The 18041-nt window shown below is 42.4% G+C and overlaps 1 protein-coding gene across 8 annotated transcripts in view; it reads right to left on the bottom strand.

The window, feature by feature from the left end:
* Nucleotides 1–18041, bottom strand: part of SGIP1 (SH3GL interacting endocytic adaptor 1) — a 1140118-nt gene that overhangs the window by 407838 nt on the left and 714239 nt on the right. For 5 of the 8 annotated variants that reach the window (XM_085602346.1, XM_085602348.1, XM_085602349.1 and 2 more), the window contains one exon: nt 15923–16011. In XM_085602346.1, the coding sequence (XP_085458472.1) occupies nt 15923–16011 (89 nt within the window). The remainder of the gene's footprint in view (nt 1–15922; nt 16012–18041) is intronic. The other 3 variants (XM_085602350.1, XM_085602347.1, XM_085602352.1) reach the window with 1 other exon arrangement.

The raw sequence follows: 18041 nt of genomic DNA on the forward strand, positions 1-18041 counted from the left end.
TGGGTTTATTCCTTCTCGGAATACAGCTATGAATGTACGCCGACTGGGTCAACTGCTACACAATTCAGCGCATGTAGGAGAAGAGGCATGCATCTTATCGATTGACATTGAGAAGGGATTCGATAGTCTGGAATGGCCATATTTGTTTAGAGTCCTACGAGCTTTCGAGCTGGGCGAGGGACTTGTGGCTTGGACGGGGATATTGTACAACCTCTCGACTGCCAGGGTCTGCACGGGGGGGGTGATTTCGGAGGCCTGCAGTGTGGGCAGGGGGACGAGGCAGGGATGCCCGCTGTCTCCTCTCCTGTTTGCACTGGCAATAGAGCCGCTGGCTGTTCATGCACGATCGGGGCGATATTACAGAGGTCCGGACGGGGTGGGTCGGTTCCACTATATTGCTCTGTACGCGGACGATCTCCTAATGTTCCTCGCCAATGCTGCTGAGGAGTTACGGGGTGCTCGGGAACAGCTGGCTAGGTTGGGGTGTGTGGCGGGTCTCAGAGTCAACTGGAAAAATACGTGCCTTTTCCCCGTTCAGGGTGGTAGAGGTGAACCTCCAGATGTGCTAGACGTGCGGTGGGAGAGCAACTGCCTGACTCATCTAGGAGCCCGGATCTCTCACGAACCCTCTGACCTGCTAGAAGGTAATATTGGAAGAGCGTTACGAATCACCAGGAGCAATTTTGAATTCTGGGGGTCCCTTCCACTCTTAGTAGCGGGGAGGGTGGCGTTGCTAAAGATGGTTACCTTGCCACGACTACTGTACTACTTTGGCTCACTACCTCTATGGATACCGCGAAAATACTTCACCCAATTCAACACCATGACTATGGGATTTTTAGGAGGTTCTGGGAGGCGCAGAGTGGCGCTCACTACCATGCTGCGACCCAGGCGGGAGGGGGGATTCACAGTCCCTGATTTTGAGGCCTACTACCACGCAGCCCAATTTCAATGGTTCACAAAGTGGATGGCCAGGGGATTATGTCTGGGGAAAAGACCAAGGGGGCATGGGTCGGGACCTGCACCAGCTTTCTCGGGCACTCCTCCGGCTCCCTTTAAGCGAACGAGAGACCCAGAGGGAACTGTGGGTGGTGCGGCAATGCTGGAATCAGGCCAACAGAAGAGCCAAGGTGGGACCCCCGTATGCCCCCGAGATCCCGCTGAGGGTCTGCGAGGCATTGCCACATGGGGGGGGATTGGCAGTGATTCCGAGATTGGGAAGAAGTGGGGATCTCCACTAGTGGGGACCTCTAGGAGGACGGCGTCCTCTTACCCTTCCAGGACCTTTTAGACAGGTATGAACTGACCAGTCATGACTTTCGATTACATGCTGCATTGACGGCAGCTATCTGTAAGCACTGGAAGAAGGGGATGGCGGAACCAACGACTTCTCTCCCCTGTCAATACGTGGAATATGCGGCAGGGACGATCAAAGCGGTAACCTGCCTATATAGGCGAATTACGCAGGAGCTCAGGTCCCCTTTGGAGAGGCTACGCATTAAATGGGAAGCGGACCTTGGGATCCCTATAGAGAAGCCCTGGGAGGCGTTGATGGAACGGGTGTGGAAATGCTCTAGAAACGCGAGATTTCAGCTCATACAGTTTTAGGTCTTCCACAGAGCGTATCTCACCCCACACAAAAATAACAAATTTTCCTGGTCCCGAACTGCCTGCCCGCGTTGTAAACTAGAAAATGCTACATTTTTACACATGTTCTGGGAGTGTCCATTGCTGAACGGGTTTTGGGGGGAGGTCACGACTCAACTAGGTGAAATAACGGCTAGAGACATCGATCAGACCCCGGGATTTTGTCTAATACACTTGTTCCCCCACACTGTCCGTAATAAAGTTACCAGTAAATTCATAGATCTGGGGCTAGTCCTTGCTAAGAGAAAAATTACCGGCCATTGGAAGGTGGTCACGGCACCCAACGCTGCACGATGGCTGAGAGAATTCATAAAGTGGGCTGACTGAGGGGATTTTTAGACTGCAAATGGCCCATCGAGACAATAATGACAAAATGTTGACCGCAGCTAGGGCATGGGTGGCGATGGTGGACTTACTCAAGAACCCGACGGACGACAATGACTGACCCCGAGTGAGAAGATTTGCACATACGAACTGCAGCATTGCCCTTCTTGAGCGGGTGGCTCGGTCGATGGGCAGCGGGCACTACATGGTGGCTCCCCCCTTTTGCTCCCTAGCACTGAGATACCAATTGTCCCGCAAGTGTGACTAATTCACAACACAGAGATGATGGAGGAAGCAACATGTCTGACGGTGGGTGGGGGGTGGGTGGAGTTGGAGGAGGGAGGGTAGGGGGTGTTTTGTTAACCCGTTAACTGCTGAGATAGATCAGAGCGAGGCCTGGCAGAGATGCTTATGGAATTGGTCCTCCAGGTAGGGATAACGATCATGATTATCCTAGAACTGCTGCCCAGGTAGATGGGCACAGGAACGCTGTGGGAGGCGGAAGCATCAAAAGAGAAGTTGCCCCCAAGAAGATATAATAGTACATGTAAACAATGCGAAGTAATTCATTGATGAATGAGCAATGATTCCGCCTAATGACGATACTGGTGGATGTGTTATAAATGAATAAAATAGGTTTACAAAAAAAACAAGATAGGTGTGCATATGTTGTAGACTGTCAAATATCGGAGATTGAATTACAAATTTTATACCAAGGAACATTATAAAGAATGTATGAAAACTGGCAAAAAGTCTTAAAACTATTTAGCCGTATTGTACCATTATTATGCTTAGAGTTACTAGAAGGCTCTATGCCATTTGGGACCCATTTCCCAGCCCTAGACTTGAATTCAACTGGATTAAAGTGAAACCAATCATGCGAACCTCCATAATACAGAATCGTTACAGGGTCTTAGACTGGGAGGAGGCCAATTTCTATAAGTCTATTAAGGTGAAGCTGTAAAGCAGTTGGGTGATTATTATACTCCTTAGAAACAGGTACGGCCTTGTTTCTCATCAGGATGTTAAGCAACGCAAACTGAGTATATGTACCACAAATATAATTCAGATAATGGTATTGCTCAAAATCAAAGCATTTCTTCCAGACCATAATACATGATGCTAAATAGATCAGAGTGCTACTGTTTTTATTTGGGTTTATCTGGTAACAAACTTGTGATGGAATAAAACACAGCTCAGTTAACAAGTTCCACCCTGTGTGGTGTCTCTACCTATAGATTTGCCTTGTCAAGCCAGAAAGTTACCACAGTAGCAATCAGTTGGTAAAGTAGATAAGCAAGAAATACAATTGGTAATCATTCAATCGATATGGTGAGCACTGGAAACAGTGAATGGAATCAACAAAGCATAAAATTAAAATGGGTGCTATATTTTTATACAGGTTCAGGTATTGTGTACATAGTGGCTCAACACAGTGCTTTTGAAAAGGTAAAGTGGTATCAGTGTAACAACCCCTCAAATGCAGAGAGGTTGCAAGTTTAAACTGTAATGATCAAAACTACTTTTCCAAGACAGAAAGCAAGGGTACCCCGCTTGATGTATACATAACAATTACACTATTTATAATCTGCTTTACCAACCAATACAGCATTCAACGAGTGTCAGCATGCAGTTTAAGATACTGTTGGAGTCCAGATGGATGAGGAGAGGTAAGAAAAGATAAATAAGACCATGTTTTATTTGTATTGAATTTTGGATGAAGATTCAACATCCATGACTGGCTGTAGTCAAGAGTCAAAGCAGGAAAGGAGATGCTATTACGCGAGGGGACCTTTTATTTGAATTGAGTATAATCAGCCAACTGGTGATGTAATATATCAGAATCCTTAATAATATTTCCCTGGGGATCAAGATATAGTTTGTAGTGTGTGGGTGATAGAGTGGAGCCTTGGGAAAAATCTTTAAGTATAGGAACTGGACTAGGGAAAGTCATCTAGCCTAACTTTTGAAACTGACTTAGGAGATAGTATTCAAAATAAATCATGGTTCTGCTATGGGGTCTCTTAAGATCAGAAATGTGGAGCTTTGGTAGGTTTCCCTAAATGGCTGCCTAGCCCGGGGCCAAAAACCCAGGTGACCTGCCTTGGAAAACCAGGTTGTTTTGTGATAAGTAATTGTAATGTGTCCACAACACGTTTGGGCCTTTCCCTGCCGCTGGCACTTGGCCAACCCACAAGAGTAAGATACCATTTTTATCGGGAGACTTTGGAGAATGTTGGGTGGGTGGAATTTTTGTGGATCCACACAGATTCCAGAACTTTCCATCACTGAAATGTGAGGATTTTTGTTTTACAAAGTGTGAGGTTTGCAAGGGATTCTGGGTAACAGAACCTGGTGAGAGTCAGACAAGTCACCCCATCCTGGATTCCCCTGCGTGTGTCTGGTTTTAAAACATGTATAGGTTTGCTAGGTTTCCCTAGGTGCTGGCAGAGCTTTGGTTCAAAATCTACAGCTAGGCACTTTGCAAAAAAGGGGTCAGTTTGCACTGTAAAAATGTGGTATGTCCACGTTGCGTTTTGGACCGTTTCCTGTCCCAGGCACTAGGCCTACCCACACAAGTGAGGTACCATTTTTATCAAAATACTTTGAGGAATGAGGGGTGAGTGGAATTTTGTGGATTCACGCAGATTCCAGAACTTTCTATCACAAAGTTTGAGGTTTGCAAGGGATTGTGGGTAACAGAAGCTAGTGAGAGCCAGACAGGTCACCCCATCCTGGAATCTGCTGGTTGTCTAGTTTTCAAGAATGTATATGTCTGCTAGTTTCCCTAGGTGCCGGTGAAGCTAGGGTTCAAAATCGACAGCTAGGCACTCTGAATAAAGGGTCAGTTTTCACTGTGAAAATGTGGCGTGTCCACGTTGCGTTTTGGGTCATTTCCTGTCGCGGGCACTAGGCATACTCACACAAGTGCGGTATCATTTTTATCGGGAGACTGAGGGGGAACAGAGAATGAAACTGTCCCTAGCTAACATAAAGGAAAGTTTCAATTATATTAAGGATGCGGAGGCGAGGATTAGGCTTCACTTCCTTCGCTTTTATTACAAATATCAAGCTTCAGTAGTCAATTCATAAGGCTAAATGTGAATAAAAACTCAATTTCCCATAAACCATAGGGAAGAAAAACAATAAGTCCAACAATCAAGATCCAATCCACCGCATATTGGCCCTTGAAGCCTCTCTAGCCTACTCTTTCTTTGCTGCTCCAGCAGCACATCAGTTAAGTAATTTCTTGTTTTTTATTTTGCGTGTTTCCTGCTGTTTATGAGGTGCTGCGGGAGCCTTGACGCTCTTATGCGGTCGCCTATTTACATGTTATTTACTGTGCGTGTTGATTGAAGTCGCAGGAGCTCCCAGCGCTCCTACGTGGTTCGTTTGTTGTGACTCGCGGTGCAGTCTTCCGACCGGCAGAGGGCCCGCGCCTCTCAGGACGCACGCAGTGCGTAGAGCAACAGTTAGTACCTATTGATTTACGATGCATTTCTGCCTTCCAAATGTAAGACAATGTGTAACAAAGAAGTCACTTTGAAAAATTTCCTATAATTCACATGCTGGTATGGGTACCAACAATAGCTATTGTTTCTAAACTCTATATTTTGTTACCATTTCAGAAATACATAGGTGTCCTTCATACCAATATTTTACTATTTTTTTTTTCCTAAATGAATTGCTATATACCCGGTACATAATAAAAAAACATTGCAAGATGCTGCTCAGTTATTGGCTCTGGGTTCCTTGGGTTCTTGGTGAACCTACAAGTCCTATATATACCCACAACCAGAAGAGTCCAGCGGATGCAATGGTATATTGCTTTCAAAAATCTGTCATACTTACACCTTGCTTAATTCAGAATTGTGTCTACTTTTCAGAAATGTATAGGTTTACGGGATCCATTATTGCTTTCTCACTCATTTCATCCACTAACTGGAAGGAGGTTGAAAGCATAAAAAGTAGCAAAAATAGGCTCTGTCCCAGTAAAATGCCAAAACTGTGTAATAAATTTTGGTTTTCAGACAAAAGTCTGCCTTTCTCTGAAAGCTGGGAAGATGGTGATTTAAGCACCACAAACCCTTTGTTGATATCATTGGCAGGGAAAAAACGCAGACTATTTCTTCTGCAGCACTTTTTCTGAATTCCCCCCCGCCCCAAAAAACTCTACATTTAGCTGTATTTTGGCTAATTTCTGGGTTCCCTACAGGGGATTCCACAAACCCAGGATACCTTTAAAATCCCCATGATGTTGGAAAAAAAGGACACAAATTTGGCGCAGATACCTTATGTGGACAAAAAGTTACAGGGGTCTAAGCGCGAACTACCCCAAATGGCCAAAAAAAAGGCTTGGCAGTGGGGTGGGAGGCCTAGCAGCGAAAGGGTTATGTCAGGGTTAGCTATTGTTAACTCTTGAAGGTTGTATGTCCACAAGGATTCCATTGTATAGAATATGGAACCTCTGTAGACTGTTTGACTGGAGCTAAGCATCTAAGCAGATGTATATGTGTGGGCTGCTTATTAAAGAACCTATACCGCGTCTGGATTACTACCTTTAACAAGTGGTAACAAGTGTCAGGGAAGTTCCTACAATTCGGGCAGAACAGGAGTGCTACTCACCGATGAACCTGTGGATCTTAGAAGTTCAACTTTGAAGTGCATTAGTGAAGAGAACTGCAATGTGGAAAAATTGACTACTTATCTGCTGTGCACTGGTTTGGAGGATCAACTGGTATTACAGGTACTGCGATTACTCGCTCATGTTTATTTGGGGAGTGCAGTCAAAGGATTTCTATCACACGCACTCACTTATTGACTCATGCTTTCTCCTCTTCGCATGACTAACTCGCATTTTCTCTCCCTGTGGGATTTGATGTTGCTTCCCAGTGCTCTGTGCGTGCACCCCGTAGGGTCTCAAGTTCTGGGGGTATTTGATAGAGTGTAACCTAGCAACCCTCACACGTGCATTTAAGCATGACGCCATCATACCACCAAGTTTTGTTGGACAATTCAGCACCTCCCGATCACATTTACTCTTCCTGTGAGATTTGATGTTGCCCAGTGTTCTGTGCGCACACCCCGTAGGGTCTCACAAGTTCTGGAAGTGTTTGCTAAAGTGTAACCTAGCAACCCTCACATGTGCCATTAAATGTGACGGCATCCTGGCTGCCTACTTTTGCTGGACCTTTCGGCACCACGTGAACGCAAAAGTAATCTTCTTTGGATTTCATTGTGTATCCTGGAGGTGACACTCCATGAACTTGTGAAACGTTGTGAGCACTTTTTTATAACACTTGTCACGTAAGGGTGAGGACATTTTGTTTTCGACTTTTTATCTACTAGCACTATGAAGTTTGACCCACTAGTGATATCAGCTCATTCCCTGCGTACAATGGAAAGAGGAATTCATCACATTTATAAAAGCTATTGATGGAGAAAAAATGTATGCTGGTAGGAAGAAAAACTTTTATTCCACTGTTTAGACTCTGAAGGACAAGCTGTCCTCAGGACGTCACCTCGCGTGGTACCTCAGGATGGGCAGGAAACATTGATGTATTTGAGGAGGCTTTGTTGAGGAAAGAGTATTGTTTTAACCCTCTTCCAGCATTGCCTTTAGTACATTTACATTTTAAACCAGAGCATAGAAAGAGGGAGAGTCATTTGATGAATCTCCGACTGTGTTAAGAGCTCCCTCCGTTAATTGCAACTTTGAAACAAATAATGATGAAATAAGGTACCTAATTATAGTACACAGGAGGTGCAAGAAGATTCAATAACAGTTGTGGGTCTAATTTAAAGGATGCAATGAATACTGCACAAACTTTAGAGCAATCTGAAAAGTGGATGCTTTCAGTACATAATAGTGATAAGAATTCTGTTAATGCGGAAGATGTGTGTAGTGTGAATGGAACAAGTGTGCATTCATGCAAAACTGTTCGGTAAAAAGTGGAGAGATCAGTATACTGTAGGTGTGGTAGTCTATGTCACTGATTTTTCTCTCCAGGGTCAGTATGTAGGGAAAGAGTTTAAAAAGTGTGGTTGCATGTGTCATTTTATATGGGTATGTAGAGTTGTTATGACTAATACTCCTTCCAAAGGAAAATTGTCTTGTATGAATGAGGTTATAGAGAAATTGCTTGTATGTGAATGAAACAAGACAGATGGAAGAAGAGATGTTGTGGTTTTGTCTGTTAAGGATATGGCATGAATGATGGAGTGAAGGCTCCACCTAAATGCTTGGTTGAGGTTTTGGGGATGGAACTAGAACGTATGGCCAATTCTGGCTCTCTATGGACAATAATTACTAGAGAGTATTTTGGGGGAAAATTGTAAGGTTTGTTGATACTGGATGAATTGAAGGACTGACATAATAGCACACAGTTTTGATGGAGCAACAATTGACAGGATTGGATTTGAGTCTGTTCTACTTGAGTTCAAGGGATGTAAAGTACGCGTCAAGTTGCATGCGGCTGTTAAAGGAGTAAATGTGTTGGGATGGAGAGACCAGCGGGAGCTAGGAACAATTTCAAGTCTATGGGGTAAGGAACCTGGGATGTTGGTTGCTCATGTTCTTGATGGGACTAGTATGGCTGAACAATTTTTAAGTGTTTTTACTGACAAGTTAGGCAAGCTGTATGGGTACTCACACAGGGTGAAGCAAAGGTTGAGAGGTTTACCAATAAAGTTAAGGCAGGAATTGAGAGACATGCTGGATAATATGGTAAAAGAAGGAATACTTGAGGAAATGGAGTCCTCAGAGTGGGTGTCTCCCATAGTTTTAGAGCGCAAGGTAGACAAAGATTATGTGCTGACTTGAGAGAGAGAGAAATGCCAACATTGTAGTGGATTGTCATATCCTCCCTAATTTCAATGAGATGGTATGTATGTTGGAGGTGCTCTAACCGTTTGACTTGCATTCTGCGTATCATCAGATTGAACTGTGCTGCTACTCCACAGAACCTATTTCAATGGAAAAGGATGCAGTTTGGGCTGGCCTCGGCGGTGTCTGCTTTTCAAAGAACTAGGTTTCACGCATTCAAGGATATGGATAGCTTTGAAAAATGCTGTCAGAATGCCATTCCTATATTTTCCAGAAATGAAGACCACCAAATGGATCATATACAAAAAGTGCATGAGACTGGAAAATCATGACCTGACCATAAAAGAATCCAAGTGTAAATCATTTAGCAGTTCAGTGGAGTATCTGGGGCACACATTGTCTGATGAAAGGGTGGTACCAAAAAATCTTTAGTGGATATAATTTTTAAAGCATCAGCTTCAGATAAAAAGGAGAAACTTATTTTCCTTTGCTGGGTTATGAGAGTTTTATAGCAAATGTATTGAGAATGTTGTCAAAATGTAACCTTTAAGGAAACTGACAAGGAAGAATGCTGAGTTTGTGTGGTCGTCTGATGGACAACACAGTCATTTTAAACAAGTTAGAGGAGAAATTGTGAAAGCTCCTACTCAAACTATTCTGTATAAACAAAGAATGCTCAGTGGATGCTAGTCAGTATGAGTAGGAGGAGTGCTATCACATAGGTGTGGTAAAGAGGAATGGAATGTGGCATTTGCTTTAAGGACATCAACTGATACTGAAATAAGGTAATCGAGAAGGAGTAGGTTGCCTGTGTGTGGGCCACGGAACATTTAGCCGTAGTTAACATTTTGTCACCTGGTGGTATGAGGAATGCTACTGCATGTTTTGCAAGATTAACCTCAAGTATGCAGAAATATAGTACAAAACAGAGTTTATTCCTGGGATAAGTAATGCCACAGCTGACCATCTAGATTTCTGTGTACAGTACTAATAGGGAAGGAAATAGTATTGGAGATGAAATTGATGTGGTTGCTACTTTGAGGGATGATGTTTCAGGTAAGATTGAAGGGATAGCTGAAAAGAAGTGGTTGGAGAGTGTGGGTAAGGATGATTTGTGGAGAACCATGAGAAACTATCATGGAAGGGCAGTCGGGGAAAGCTAGTAGCTCCGGATGCAGGAAATTATCATGAATTTAGCATATGTAGAACATCTTGGAATATCTTCTATGAAGAGACCTATACGATCATGTTTTTGGTGGCCAATGTTGGTTAGGGTGGCGGTTAGGGTGGCAGATAGGGTTGTTAGGGAGTGTGAGACATGTGCTAATAGTGAGAAGATGTTGAGTTTTCCCGGCGCCAATAAAGCCTATTCCATTTCTTGAATGTCCAAGGGAAAAGTTAGCCTTTGACATGTCTGGACTGTTTCATTCATGACCAACGGCAGGTTTGCTTTGGTGTTGGTAGATTACCACTTCAAGTGGCCGGAAGTTAACTTTGTGGGACAAGTAGCCACTTGTGCTGTTATTGAGTTTTTTATGGAAGTACTTTTACAGAAGTATATCCGGAAGTGTTGGTGTCAGATAATGGTGTCCAACTTAAATAAAGGGAAATGGAAAGCTCCCTCAAGCATTGCAGTATTGGGCACATTATCACAGCCTTGTATGAACCTCAAGGGAATGGTCATGCTGAGAGATTAAACAAGGTGTTAAAGTACTGCATTGTATGGGTGCGGAAGTGAGTGGAAAGATGTTTTGAGGGAAAGATTGTGGAGGTATTGCATTAAACCGCATACCAGTAAGAAAGTGAGCCCTTTTAAGCTACACAAAGGAAAAGAACTGGTTTCAAAGTTGTGTCGATGGTGGACCAAAAAGAAGTGTTGCAGTGAAAGAACTGAATTGGATAAAGAGCAAAGGGCATTGAAAGTAAAAGGGAAAAAGGAGAAAACTAAACAATGGTATTATTCCAAGTGGAAAGTAAGAAAACCTACTTTTGAAGTGAGAGATTGGGTGAGAATTCTCACCCAGGTATTCTGGCTAAAGGTTTTCCCAAGTTTGGGAGAACTATGAAGGTGGTCAAGTAGAATACAAATAGTCCTGTTACTCAGGATGGCAATGTGTGGAGCGCAAGTGAAGTGAAGTGTAAAAGTAGACTGAATGAGGGTTACAGTAACCAAGGGGAGGAAGAGTTTCTGGTCAGATTTGATCGTAGTCATTTGCAAGGATGTCAAGATTTTGGTACAGATCAACATGAGTCAGAAGTTGTTGCATGTGACCAGGTGAACCTAAGTAGTGTTAATGACTCAGTGGCAAGGGGTCAAGTTGTGAAAGGCGCCCCGTCAAGTATGAGGAGTATGTATAAAAACAAGTTATTTTGAATTTGGGGTTTTTTTGGTTCCATTTTGTTCATTTTTAGGAGGAGAGATGTGTTGTATTATTTTACATTTACATTTTCCTTTAAGCCAGGGTTAGCTATTGTTTACTCTTGAAGGTTGTATGAACACAAGGTTTCTACTGTATAGAATGTAGACCCTTTGTAGAGAGTTTGACTGAAGCTCAGTGCCTCAGCAGATGTGTATGGGCAGTGCTGCTCATGAAAGAACAATTTAACTACAACTCATCTGGATTTCTACCTTCAACAAAACTAGCAGCTTGTCCATACCTTTTGCTGAAACACAGTAGTCCAAAGCCTTTCCATGAATGTCCAGCTCACCTTGTCAAAATCTTTCTCCGAGTCTAGTGTCAGGGAAGCTGCTCCTATTCTTTTACATTGTGATTTCTCAACAAGGGGAGGTAGTCTACATACATTGTTAAACGTTTGCCTCTCTGAAAGAGACCCTAAATAGACTACTTATATAAGGGACGGGAACAGTAGTAAAAGTCTCTTTGCCAAAAATCTCAAATATATTTCAATATCAATTTTAAGCAGCATGATAGATCCATAGGAGAAGCACAGCTCAGTCCTTTTGTCATGTTCATCTGTTTGCCAGAAGAGCATGTGCTTCATCACTCATTTCATCTCTTCTTTATTGACTGATAGATAATACACTGAGGTGGTCTCGTACTGCGTTCCGCTTCCTTAGGTCTGCTCTACAACCTAATGTCTTATGTTTCTTTTCCAAATCTTTCAACACACTTTACTGGAGATTTTACAAGGGTATTTTACCTCTTCATCTCTGCCCAATCTCCAGTGAACCTCCCGAGAAGGTCTCGCTAACCCATCCCTCTATCGCTACCCACCCACGAGTGTGAACGGATAACATGATGCTGCCTATCTCTGCTTGTCTGATCCTGTTCGCCACGAGTCACTAGAATCATATAATTATTTTGAGTATGTATAGTGTATGAACAAATAGTAGGAAAAGTTGCTCTCTTTCTGTGATTTCAGTCACCATGTCAACAAGTCCAGAATCTAAAACCTTTTATCACTCCCAACAGATCCCCTCCTACTCTTAGCCCCCAAGACTTTTGTTTGATCTTCCCTCCATGACCAGGTTAAAGTCTCCTGCCACCACCAAAATCCTTCTACAAATTCTGTCAATTTGAGCAGTTTTTTTCCACAAACAATTTTGGCCTTGATTGAAAGCATTAAGGGCCACCACTGTGTATATCTCATCTTTTGATTTCTAGTTTACCCTTAACCATACTTCTCTACAACGAGAAGGGCTAAAGAACGTGATATCAGAACAACCACTCCCCATGTTTTACTTCGCAAGCTGCACAGACCTTTGCAGTGTATGTTTTAGATTTAAATCTTCCTAAATCCACCTTACTTGTTTCTCTTGCAATTTCAAAATGTCCCATTACACAGTTGCGTTTTTTTTTTAAAGGGAATTAGGCTCCTTCACATTAAGGAAGAGGACCCTGAATTTTAATATCTATGTTACAGGGCAAAAGAACACAGAATCACAAAGTGCAGCGTGAACATATCTCCAGAGTCTGCTATTCCAAACTGCCCAACCTCAAGATAATTTTCTGCAAATCTTCTGCAGAAGTGTCCAAGACCCAAGCCTGGCTCCAGGCCTGGATAATGCATTTGCCACCACCTAAGGCCATATCAGTTAAAGGTCCTCACACATGCACTGACCAGAAAGCACATTGTTGTTTCCTATAACGACATTGGTCTCAAGACCTTTTGAACCCCCTTCCACTTCTCTATCAAATGCCATGTAGAGTTCACCACAGAAAATTCTTTATATTCCACTTCCAATATTTCTTAGTTGGATGCCCTGTGGAGGTTTCCAATTTTCTTGAACTAATTCCATGCTACGTCGTATTGACTGGTGTCTCTACCGGTGTTTGTTTTGTGGGAGGGGTAGTCATGAATTCTGTAGATCACAATCTTTAGCCACTTTGGGGGTTTTCTTTGTTGATAGGCCTCTGTAATAATTTTAACCTCTCTTGCACTAAGAGTACATGGATTTTTTTTCCCTAATGGTGAAAGAGCATGTCTCAAGGAAACGTCCACTGAAATCTACACCTTTTTGGTTATTAATGGCCCAGGAGAGGTCCTGAACTAAAAGAGTTGGGGGGGGGGGGGGGGGTGTGGGGGGTCATTTCAGTGAGTATGCCTTCTCTATGAGGGTACAATATAGGTTTCATCACTAAAACAGAGTTCCCATTTGGTTGGGCTACACTGTGTGTGACTTCTCAATCTCCACCAGCTCTCTTCCTTTAATTTTTATAATGTGTCCAAAGAGGGACTGGACATACTATTGAATGTAGGAGCCTTCAGTGTCCTCTGTTGAATTCCAAATTCCAGTATTATTTATTTGTGTTCCAAATCCTTACATTTTCACTGAAAGGCATACTTGTGTATACAGTGACTTCAATCTGCTGTTGGATTCAAATGATTGGGTAGTGGGTCCTGGCACTATATCCTTGATCTTCACTACTCTCAATCTTACCTGCTCCCTGTCATGGTTAAGTACCACAGCCTCCTCAGCTAGACCCTTCTAACTTTTCAATACCATGGCAAAGAGTTGCCTTACATACCTTGCTTCAAATCTTGTAAGAAGGATTTGCAGCTTTGTTTCGTGAGGTCTCCAACTCTCCTCAGGTCCCACAGTGCTTTGTGATTTCTTGTGTTTCAAGGTCCTCCAGAAAGGCATTTTTAAATTCCTTCATGGGTGTTCACCTCTCACAGACTTTACTGTATTCCTCAGCAAGCAAAAGACAAAGCAGTCCACTCCTTCAAATGTCTTAAGTAGCCACACTGTTCACTGTCTGGGTCCAACTTTCACAGGGATGGCTTGTTTTGAACTGTACATTCTACCACTTCCATACACTCACCCACCAGGCTTATCTGTTGGGATGGGAAACATCGCCTGCTTACTCTATGCAGACGATCTGGTAATTTTAGATCGAACAGAGATAGGTCTGCTGAGGAAGATGACTAAGTTTAATGAATACTGCAACCAGAAAAAAATTGTTGTGAATCTAGACAAAACCAAGGTTTTAAGTTTTGGCAAGAAAAGGATGAAATTTTGTTGGTTTCTGGGCTCTACTAAAGTGAACGAAGTAAAGTAATATAAATACTTGGGGAAAGATCCCTAAAATGGGAAACTCATCTGAATACATTAGGGATATGAGCCCTGGCCTCAGTTAGTGGGTTGAAATAGGAAGTACGGAGAAAGGTCAGATAAACCTGTCCTAAATGCTTATATGGCCATGATACCGCCTCCGTTTCAATATGGTGCTGAAGTATTGTACATGAGAGGAAAAATAAGATGGAATATTGAAGAGGGAAAATGTTTTAAAAAATTATTATCCCTACCTAGATCATCTATGATACAGACAATAAGAATTGAAACAGGAATGGTATCATGGGAGGTAATGGTAAGCATGGCATTAATAAGGTTTTAGTAACGCCTGGAAAAAGGGGAAGAGCAAAAAATAGCAGAATGGTGCAAATGGGAAATTTTGCAGAGTGAACTGAAATGGGCACTAAGGGTTAAGAAAATGCTAGAGACAGTATGCAGGGAACTAGGAGTGAAACTGAACCAGCAGGATTTGCAAACTGTTGTCGCAAGACGTGAACAGAGGGTGTTGGGCAAGGAAATGTCAGGAGACCAGGATTGCAAGTATCTGGAAGGGAAGAAATCTGTTTTAAAAAAAAAATCAAATCTTGGAAATCTAACCAGCAGTTACCGTATATAGATATACTACCTAACCATTTTCTGATGAGGGAAGTTTTAAGATTACGAATAGGAATTAACCCTTGTTATATGAATAACGGGATAAAAGAGGCTAAGATGGATCCTGAAGAAAATTGCACCTGCAGTTTAGGTACGAGAGGCGATATTTTACACTTACTGTTAGATTGTCTTAAGGTCCTTGATACACAGAATTTGTTTTTACGACCACAAAGTTTCAATCCTATTAAAGTCACTGAGGTGAAGATTACACTCCCACCCGGCTTGAGATTACCATTTTGTTTGGTTTTTGTTCCCCCCATCATAAGAGGAACTACAGCACATAAAGTATAAGTTCTTCTAACTAAGTTTAAATGTTTGCTCATCTTTTAATACAGTTATCTAAACATAATGGTATAAGGATGGCACATTTTATCATGTCTTATTTCTGTTTTCATGATTAACATTTGACGTTTTTGCTGCCATACCAAGGTATGTTATTTCTTATTTGTTCTCAACAGTTGATCGCAGAGTCAGACCAGAAGCACAAGTAATGTCCCGATGGGAGGTTCAACATGTGCACTTCGCGAGCAGAAAGAGGGACATGACTGTGTTAAGTGACTGGTTGAGTTTCAAAATTTCCAGATGTTATGAGAAAGCTAGTTTTCTATCAGAGATGTTAAAACATAAGGTGTTACAGTGCTCTTTAAGTGCTGGCGCAGAACTAAAAAGAAATGCACAACTCTTGCATCTGTGTCCATAATAGGATTGAAACTGTCCGGTATGACAGAAAAGACATTTTAAATATCCACCATCCCCCAAATGACAGCCTCCCTCGAGCCCCTCCCAGAGCAAACTACTCCAGTTAAGAATTTTCCCTAAGTTTATTTTAACCAAGTACAGATGGAATTATCTAGATACAAGATAGCTCAAAATCTTCCTCGTTTAGACATGCCAAATTGTATTCATTATTAATAAAGAAATATGAATTGTACCTTCAGACTTTTCTTCTTCAAAGGCAGATTCCAGTGGTGGTCCAAATAGTGGTTCAAGGGATATATTTTCAACTGGTGCAATTTTGCTGCTGAGTAGTCAAAAATGAGAAATGTGAAACCAAATATGATTAAATTCATGTTTTTCCATTTTTCATTGCATATATTGCTATATTGGTACCCAGGTTAAGATGAGTGTGATTGCTCAGATGTGCAGTTATGCTAATATTGAAGGACCAGTCTTGAAATAAAACATTTTTAAGCACTTTTGAGATATTTAAAAAAAAAAATCGAAGCATTTTCGAAAACTTACAAAAAATTCTGAAACCATGGCTAAGGCAGCATTTATAAAATTGGTGATAGGATTCTTGTTTCAACTTCATCTCCGTTGCTCAATATGATCTAATTGTAAATGTGTTGCATCTCGTGCTTAAATCTCAACATAGTTCAAATCGCTTACTGACAGATGGATTTACCCAGGGCAATAAAAGAGGAAACCAAAGATTGTAGCTTAGAACAAGAATTCAGAAGGTGAAGAATATAAAACTGAAACAAGCGCATAACAGGACATATTAACTTGCCTGAAAAACATTAATTGGTGAATGTTCATGTACAAATATTATTGTTAATGTTCGCATCAGATCAATTTATAGAAAGGTCCCACTCTCAGGAGTCCAGCACAACACAGAACTGTTGCCTGCTCTACTCAAATTCACCATAAAACACTTGTTACGGTTTCAGAGTGACCCTTTTATCAGTTTAACATAACACAGCTGCCCTCTGTTCACCCCTAGCGCGGTCTGTGATGGAGACACCAGATCTGGAACAAGCCTCGAAAACACCTGAAAGATTGCAGCAGTAAATCACGTATGGCCCCAGGGTGTAATATCTGAAGAAACAAACCAGATGCACACACTCAAACACAAATAAATTCACAGCAGAGGGCCTGCATTCGATCCAAGGACAAAATGTCATAGCAGTCAGTCACTTGCATTCATTATATAAAGCTCAAACAACGACTAGTCCCTAGCTAACATAAGACACACCCAGCCACCTGGACCACCTCAGAATGAGACCTCCAGTAGGCATTTATGACCCCCTTCTATCAGAGTGGGATCAAACACACAACTGTAAGAGATGCGGCTGCGTTTCCTGCCATTATTGTTTAATTAAACTTAACCTGTTCCTGATTGCCAAGCCTCGCTGTTCTCCTTTTTGATAATCAGAACGTGCTTTAACATTTTTATGAACGGCCCGAAGTACATGAAAGAAATAAAGTTCTATTTCTTGGGCTCTTTTAATGACTACTACTTTATTATACTAGTATAAACATAAAAAAGGAATTATTGTACATCTTAGTCATGACCAAAGGGTAAATACGGAGCTTCATCTCCATCAGGGCCGGACTGGCCGTAGCGGGTACCGGGCAATACCCCGGTGCGACGCACGGGTGGGGGCCAGTTTTGGCGTAGCTGCAAAATCGGCCCTGTAACAAAATCGGCCGAAACCCGGCCCTGGCAAAGAGCTCGGCGGCACCCCCAAGCCCCGGGAGGGCCGGCCGAGCACTTTGCCAGGGCCAGTTTTGGTTCTCAGTCCGGCCCTGATCTCCATTACTCTAAACGCAATCTGAACAATTGCCCTTAAAACACACTTTACTGCCACACCACTTCAGTCTTCATGTAGACAGCCGCAAGAATGTGTTTAGTTTTAATACCTACACGCACAAAGCTTTAGTAAGTAGTATTCGAATGAGCTGAGAAAACAATCTTCACAACATAAGCTTGCCCACTGACCAGACAAGAGGAAACCTTGCTTTGTATTTGAGAGTCTTGGGTCCTTGCACCGCAGGACATTCCTTCTCCCATCACGCAGCCAAATCCTGGAATACTCTTCACGTGCGAACCACACCATCACTGGCAGACTTCTGGAAGGGACTCAAGACCTGACTCTTCGACTGAACTCCTGCAGCATAGTGCCTGGATACTCTCAAGGGTGACAAGCCACGCTATACAAGAGCTGATTGATGTTGCTTCTATGGTGAACTTCTGTTGCCGTCTTGTGTAAGAAGTACTTGGTAAATGGAGGTTTCTCCAGCAAAGTTCGACAATCATGCTAAAGTGCA

Source organism: Triturus cristatus, chromosome 4_2 (genome assembly GCF_964204655.1).
Source record: "Triturus cristatus chromosome 4_2, aTriCri1.1, whole genome shotgun sequence".
NCBI classification, from domain to species: domain Eukaryota; kingdom Metazoa; phylum Chordata; class Amphibia; order Caudata; family Salamandridae; genus Triturus; species Triturus cristatus.